This window comes from Cyprinodon variegatus, unplaced genomic scaffold (assembly GCF_000732505.1).
Source record: "Cyprinodon variegatus isolate N-32 unplaced genomic scaffold, C_variegatus-1.0 Scaffold446, whole genome shotgun sequence".
NCBI classification, from domain to species: domain Eukaryota; kingdom Metazoa; phylum Chordata; class Actinopteri; order Cyprinodontiformes; family Cyprinodontidae; genus Cyprinodon; species Cyprinodon variegatus.
Window position 1 is genome coordinate 541,137 of NW_015150899.1, and position 7,985 is coordinate 549,121.

The following is a 7,985-nucleotide window of genomic DNA, read 5'->3' on the forward strand; positions in this document are numbered from 1 at the left end:
TTATTATTTTCTTTCATGTAGCTCTATTTAGTACCTTTTTTATAGTGCATGTTTTGCTTTTTGTGCTTAAAATGGTCATAAGGGGTATCAGTTCCGGTCGGCTGATGTCATTGAACGGTTCATAGTCGTGTTTTGTTGTTGAAATGCTTAATAATAGGTGTATTTGTGGCGCCCCTCAGAGTGAATAACTCCAAAACTCGCTCCAGTTGCCTACATTAAAAAGAAAAAAAGAAAAAATAAGGGACAACACACGCAATTAAACAAATGTTGTGGTCCAACATTTCTCCAACGGGTCGAACCTCGACTTCAGATATTAAATCAGGTTATTTTATTGGCTGTAATTTGGAGGAGAAATCAAAGCCAATTACAGGAACGAGGAGGAATGAAGTAGTGAGAGGCGCGCGGATGGATGAGGAGGAGGTGGGAGGTGGGTGGTATGGGCTGGGCTGGGGGCTTCGGCTCTGATTGGTCCTCTATTGGAGGAGCTCATGGGTTCATTCCGCCTCTAAGCGCCTCCCCGTTCCTCTAAACTACATTATAATGCAACGAACCTCCCTTTTAACCACAAACCGAATTTGCTTTCATTTAGGCCATATATTTTTCTTAAATAGGTTAAAGTCATAGAGATTTTTTTTTGTTGTTTTTTATTTATTTTTTTTAGTTTTCGTGTGTGGGAATAGCATTTCGCCCTGGAGCGGTGCGCAATGCTTTCTCACGCCGACCTCCTGGATGCTCGCCTCGGTGAGTTATCATCACCAAACTCCGGTCTCCAACTCTACTGTAAGCTGGAGGAACTTCTAATCTTAAATCAAGCTCAGAAAATTGTCCAATTTGCTCCATATATTGTCCTAATGTGCCTGAACAGAGCTAAATTCGCCTAATGATTGGAAAAGTAATTATTATTATTATATTACGCTTTAATTTGATTTAACAATTTTCTAAGATCTCAGTGTGCTCGAGTTGATTAAAGAGTATTTAAGGAGCAGATTGCAGTGTGCATGGTTAAAAAAGGAGCTAGACGTTGATGTTTAATGTTTTTATAAGATGGTTTAATGCATGCGTAAAATAATGCTTCAGTTCTTTCCAATTGAACATTTTCTCCTGTAATGCATTTTTCCAGGTGTATCTAACCATGTTGTTTCTCTTTATAGTTTCACTCTATAAGCTTGGCTCTCACCTGCTCTGCTTGTTCATGTTCAGGGATGAAGGATGCCGCGGCGGAGCTCCTGGGCCACAGGGAGGCTCTGAAGTGCAGACTCGGCGGCGGCGGACCTGACCCAGGACACTCCGGGGAGCTCGGACCCGGTCCGGACGGCGTGGAAGGAGCCACTATGCTCCCCGGTGACGACATCAGCGGCGGAACCGGATCCAACCCGGTGCAGGTTAACAGCAAGGAGCAGGAGAAGCAGCAACAGCAGCAGCAACAGCAGAACAACAGCAGCGGGAACAACCCGAACCAGTCCGGAGGGCAACAGAGCCAGAAACAGAAGCGGCACCGGACCCGTTTCACCCCGGCGCAGCTCAACGAGCTGGAGCGCAGCTTCGCCAAAACGCACTATCCGGACATCTTCATGCGGGAGGAGCTGGCTCTGCGGATCGGTCTGACGGAGTCCAGAGTTCAGGTGGGCCGCACAGAAATCTGTTGTTTTAATGTAGGCTATGTTCCTGTAAAAATAAAACACTAAAACAACAACAGTTGCTGAATCAAAGGGAAGAGCGCTATAATTAATATGTTAACTGATAATAAACATTTGTCTAAGCGGCGCCTTTAATAATAAAAAATAAAAAAGGTAAATTCTGTGAAAAAAAAACAGATATAGTTTTATTTGATGCAATAAACTTAAAAGTCCTCACCAAGAGCACTCCTTTGTAAATGAATCCGAGATAAATTAAAATAATCTTCAGAAGAAAGCAGCAAAAAAGAAAAAAAAAATCCAAAATAACTAAAAAATAATAATTAAAAAACGATTAAAACATCAACGCCAAGTCACTAAATTAGTTTTTAAATCTACATTAAACAAACAATATAAATACTTAATATTCTTGCCGCAGAAAATTAATAATCCCAAACTGCTTCGTTGCAGATGAATTTCTCTAATCTGTTATAATTTTGAGAAAATAATAATATAAATAAAAAACTAAAATGTTAAATTTTGTCACCTTAAGGTTGGCTTATTCTTCTTATACAAACAAATCTGCGCCTCTTGTGGCTGATTTATTCATAAATTTTATTTTCTCCATTAAATAAAAGTTAAAACTAACAGCAAATGATACCAAATGAAGAAATAATTTCCTTTAACCAAACAGCACAACTTTGTTTTAGCGCTCGAGTTTAAATATTATTTTTCTGCTGTTCGTGGATGCAATTCAGAAACACAGATTTTATTCTTGCAATTGAACTTGTATTTATAGCAAAATAGTATAATATCAATAATGAATACAAAAAAGTGAAGGACAATGCTGCTTCTCTTAATATAAACACTGTAACTATTATTCAACTCATTACTGAAAGTCGTTAACTGCATATTATTAGTATTTTTTTAATATTTTGCTGATTGTAAATATTTAATAATTCATAGCCTTTCTAAAAGGTTTGTGCAGATAAAATTTATTTAAAAAAATCCCTTGTAAAAAATCATAGGACTTAATATCAAATTGCGTTTTCTTTTTTTAAACCCTAATTTTATAGGTATTTAACCAAATTGCAGTGTAGCAGGGCTTCTGCCATTAATTCAGCCTAATTAAGATTGCCCTACATTTCCTGCCCATCCCGTATAATGGATCTACAGGGACCCAAACACTGATAGCAGCTTTATTACAGTCATTTAATGGCCGCTGATCAGCACAGTCATGCATTTATTGCATCCTCAGTGTTATTTTATAATTTGCTTGTACCTATAGGCTACTATCGCTATCGCTTTTTTGCTATCTGCAGTCTTTCCAACACCGACTCTCCTGCAGAGTTGGGGAAAAAGCCGCATTGTGCATTTATAGGCTTCTTTAGCTGCTCCCCTGTGTAATAATATTCTAATAATCATTATTAGCATCGGATCGGCCCATCCAGTTTCCCAACCATTTGCATAAAATGAGAATTAGTGAAATGATGCTCATCCGCTCTTATGATGCGGCTCAGAGTGAGGCAGAAATGAAGGAAGGTGTTCAGCAGTGCGCCTGTCAGCGCGGCGCGCGTCTTAATGCCGGGGCGCAGCGCGCTCTGTCTGCTCAGATCCGATGAGAGATTGCGTTTTCTTTCTGCCCTGCAGAGGTGTAATGCATTTCAGGTCGGATTTCACGGCTGGCTTCGTCGGGAGCGAGATGGTCCCGTTCTTATTACCGCGGCCCGCTTTCTCAAGCAAATCTCCACATTAATCACAGACAGCTACTGCTTACCAGAGCCAACTATTGATTTCACCTAGAATATTGTCTTTGTTAGAGGCGTGTGTGCGCTGGAAATAAGCAGCAAACGAATTATGTTTATTAAAAAATTTTTGTTTAAAATTAATATTTTACTTTTTGCATATTTTATGTAGCCTATCTTTATTTGTAGGGGGCTAAAAATAGGTTTGATATTTCCTTTTCAATGTCAAATAAAAAGGAAGAGGAAAGTAATTGATTATATATAGCCTATATATTTATTGGATTTTATACTTCCAGTCTATTGGCAGGCTTTACAATGGAAAAACGATCTAGAAATAAGTAAAATATCCTTAAATTAAGTGTATTTAGCCTTAATTTGAGTGAGTAATGGAATGAGTATTTTTACTCTTAGATAACATGCAAATGAAATAAGACAATGCAATTGTGTTTTCTCATTTTAAGCGTAAATTTTCTTGTTCCATTGGTAAAATGTATCTTTTACCTCCTCAATCCAAGAACAAATGCACTTATTTTAAGAAGAAAAAAAAGACTTATCTAGATTTCGATTTTTTTCCAGTCTATATTGTTTCCCTTCAGCTAATTTATTGCAGCTTGCTGCATTATGGTGATGATCACATCATTGTTTCATGGCTGCATGTGTCAGTGCATCTTCTCCCTCTGACTCATCACTGTCTGGTCCGCAGGTCTGGTTCCAGAACCGACGCGCCAAGTGGAAGAAGCGCAAGAAGACCACCAACGTGTTCAGAGCCCCGGGGACGCTCCTGCCCACGCACCACGGCCTTCCCCAGTTCCCCTCTGCAGCGGCCGCAGCGGCAGCTATGGGCGACAGCCTCTGCTCCTTCCACGCTAACGACACCCGCTGGGCTACAGCGGGGATGCCCGGCGTGTCTCAGCTCCAGCTACCGCCCGCCCTGGGCCGTCAGCAGGCCATGGCGCAGTCTCTGTCCCAGTGCAGCCTCGGCGCGGGGCCTCCGCCCAACTCCATGGGTCTGTCCAACATGTCGTCCAACGGTTCCGGGCTGCAGTCGCACCTCTACCAACCCACGTTCCCCGGGATGGTGCCCGCATCCCTTTCCGGCCCGACCAACGTGACCGGCTCGCCTCAGCTGTGCAGCTCCCCGGACAGTGACGTCTGGAGAGGGACGAGCATCGCGTCGCTGCGCCGCAAAGCGCTGGAGCACACAGTCTCCATGAGCTTCACTTAGTGCCGGGGCTGCAGCGACAAGAGATTTTTTTCTGCATTTAGTTAACTTGCATTCAGTCGGAAAAAAACAAACAAAAGCAAAACCAGGATACTTCTCCATCTGCAGGCAACTGGCTTCTTATTTTCCTCCTCAAATATAAGGAGAAGACGCGCTCTCCACCAGGCCAGCTGGCCTTTTATCAACCACAGGGCTGGTTCCGTTTAAAGCTATAATTTATTATTTCGCATGTGGCCTCTGTCTATTTATTTATCTATTTAAATTAACTTATTGTTTTGTTTGGTATTTTATTGGGCACGGACCCTCTGTGACTGATTGTTTTCTTGAGGACACATTCTGGAGATGCTTCAGAACACAACAAGGTTGGGAATTTCTCTTTTTGCTCCTGCTGCCAAAGGGCCAAAGGGTTGCACACTGGAAAAACAAAAACAAACAAACAACAAAACAAACAAGCAAACAGAAAAGCACTTGCTTGGAGGTTTCAAAGACTGAGAACTTAATTTCCCCTCCTATCAGGAGAGAGAAATTATCTAAAAGGAATCCGGAAAACATTGACTGCATGTCAGAAAGCAAAATATAATAAAAATAATGATGATAAATAAATAAATGACACAAAAAAGGAAGAGGGAGGGGTACTTTAATTAAGACATGGGAGCTGACTTAACTATAACCTGTTCTATAGGATGTTTTTGTGTAGCGGAAGCACTCTTGTTCCCATTTGGTCAGTTTGTGATAACCTATGTTTCCAGAACTCTGTCTGTGCTTATGATCAAAATATGCCTTTCTTAAATGTTGGAACCATTTTGTTTCATGGACATGTTTATATCAATTCAGTGTAAATGAGCCAATAAAAATCATTTTCAATAATGTCACAACATTGATCAACCCTCCTTTCTTGAAAACTGGATAAACACTCAAAAGGTCAGCATAATACAATTTCCCCCCTTTTTTATATTTTTAAAGTTCAGACCACTAGTAAAAATTCAGCATCCTTAAATGCATCTTTATGTTTTGGTGAAAAGCTGCATGCAGCCAACTATTGTGATTCTATTATGAAAGCAGCCCTTCCTTCTGAACTCCCCAACACAAATTACACAGAAATCTCCTTTATGCTTTTAATGGCGACAGACACAAATATAAAATAATCTAGATAATTTGGATTAAAATATTTTTTTTTATCTTTTTTTGTCATTGCATGTAAAAAAAATACCAAAAACAAGATTTTTTTTCCCATTTAAATACTGATGAAATACAGCTAAAGCTCTTATTATTATATATTTAGATTCTTAAAGGGTGGCATGTAAATGTTTAACTTGATGGCAAAATTGTTCCATTCATTGGTAATGTCTGTCTGCTTCGTGTAGGTTTTCCTTTAGTGTTAGCATTGTGACTAAACTGTCTGAATCTGGATGAAACTTAGATTCTTATTTCAAAAAAATTAAAAGTTCTTAAATCTAAATCCCTGTGATTCGTAAATTTTATCCAGCTGATATCTCCATTCATAAGAATTTAGACTTAGACGACATTTATTTTTTATTTTGTATACACAAAGTCTATAAAAAACGAAATTTCGTTTTTTACAGCTCTCATGGCATTTCCATTTTCTTAAAGTGCAGCAGTGATTAAATGTAAACATTCTGGGGAAAAAAAACATGGTGCAAAAAAACCCCCACATTGATATGTTCAGTTTGATGCAGAGTCTGTGACATTATTTAGAGTTTTTTCAACATTTAGCTGTCTGATGGCGGTGGGGGAGAAGCTGTTTCGGAGCTGCATTGAATGCTGCAAAGCCTCTTCTCAGAGGGCAGCAGGGAGTCCATAGTGGGGGTTTGAGGGGCCACTGATGATGTTAAACATAAGACATAAGACATCCCATTATTATTATAAGTGTTGGATGCTACGTCAAATGAAAACGCAGATTTTTTAGTTTGATAAAATTAATATTTTTTTGAATTTACACATTTTGAAGCAAATGAGTCACAAACTAAAATACTTTAACCTAATTTAAAGAATTTCAATTTTAAAATATCACTACCGGCATTGCTATCAGTTTGATCTACCCTCTCCCTTTTGGCTGTCAGAAAGAATAAGAAGCTCAATCTTTTTAGGGGCATCAATAAAGGCTTTTCCCCCCCTTAATAAGATGTGTATACTTCCTCTACGGTTTTGCCAAATAACAGAGCCATACCATAGATATCACAAATTTTCACCACGCTCACTTTTATGATAAAAGTTGTAATTTTGCCACTTTATTAACTTTGCAGCACACAACTGCTGCAATCAAAGAGGACAACTGTGCCAATTGTTAACTTCCATTATGTTCAACCTGACTTATCTACTTGGAAAAAACTTAGTAACTCTTGGAGGTTCATCATGGTTAAGTAACAGAGAAAAAAAAAAAAACATTTCTATTTAAAACAAGTTCCTGGATGTGTTTTCTAAACACTAACATCCAAACGATTTTGACTAAATTAGGCAAATTCAATCCTTGTTAGCACTAACAGTAAAATAAGTGCTTCTTTTTTCTTTTACAAACAGAAATCATTCAGTAACTCTACCTGATATGCTGTAAAGACCACGACTATGTAAAACGCCAATGAGTGTAAAGACGGAGTCAATAATTATAATTTTTCATTCAGAATTCAAACACTCCATATAAAAGTCTAAAAAATGGCGTATGACAGTATAATCTCTGAGGGCATGTTTGTTTTGCTGTTCTTTTATAACATTTTCACCTGAGCTGCGAGCGTTTTGGATAATTAAAAATTAATTTAATTATTCTTCACCAACGCTCAGGTATGTGAGGTGAAGGCAGACTAATTAATTTAGCATGACTGGCTCTATATGCTAACAGTTTCTGCGTAGTTGTTATGGAAAATATATCAAATGTTTACCTTAAAACTAATTGATGTGTACTACACGCAACCACACACAAGAAGGTCCTGGGTTTTAATCTTCCATGGATGTGCATCTTGCAAAATTGGCATTTACTTAATCATACTTAGATACTCTAACACAATTGTTATATGCGCTACCCTGCTAACATGAACAATTGTATTAAAGTAACTAAACATAATTTAAGAAAATATAAAAAATGGTTGCATTATATTTTTTTTTTCAGTGTAGTTGGTCTGGCCAATAAATGTATGCATGTATAGGTGTTTTTTTTTAGCTGTCTTAGCACCTAGCTGATTAGTAACATAACCCCCAACCAACAACCCAGCAACTATAATCATGTGTAGACTTGGATGGATGGATGGATGGATGGATGGATGGATGGATGGATGGATGGATGGATGGATGGATGGATGGATGGATGGANACTTATCTAGATTTCGATTTTTTTCCAGTCTATATTGTTTCCCTTCAGCTAATTTATTGCAGCTTGCTGCATTATGGTGATGA

The 7,985-nt window shown here is 38.6% G+C and overlaps 1 protein-coding gene across 2 annotated transcripts; it reads left to right on the forward strand.

The window, feature by feature from the left end:
- Positions 1 to 574: 574 nt before the first annotated feature.
- Positions 575 to 4,650, forward strand: LOC107093773 (homeobox protein orthopedia B-like). Of its 2 annotated transcripts, none has more exons than XM_015389038.1 (3): positions 575 to 780; positions 1,201 to 1,622; positions 4,062 to 4,650. In XM_015389038.1, the coding sequence occupies exons 1-3, from the start codon at positions 705 to 707 to the stop codon at positions 4,581 to 4,583; spliced, it is 1,020 nt and encodes a 339-aa protein (XP_015244524.1). In that variant the 5' UTR covers positions 575 to 704; the 3' UTR covers positions 4,584 to 4,650. The 2 variants fall into 2 exon arrangements, with proteins under 2 accessions (XP_015244524.1, XP_015244525.1); XM_015389039.1 differs by having other exon boundaries at positions 575 to 741.
- Positions 4,651 to 7,985: the final 3,335 nt, after the last annotated feature.

What these genes read in the sequence shown, in the direction of transcription:
- LOC107093773 (XM_015389038.1), top strand. Translation starts at nt 705, where the DNA reads ATGCTTTCTCACGCCGACCTCCTGGATGCTCGCCTCGGTGAGTTATCA. An exon ending in CTCCGGTCTCCAACTCTACT is followed by an intron (nt 781 to 1,200) that starts GTAAGCTGGAGG and finishes GTTCATGTTCAG; the next exon opens with GGATGAAGGATGCCGCGGCG. An exon ending in TGACGGAGTCCAGAGTTCAG is followed by an intron (nt 1,623 to 4,061) that starts GTGGGCCGCACA and finishes TCTGGTCCGCAG; the next exon opens with GTCTGGTTCCAGAACCGACG.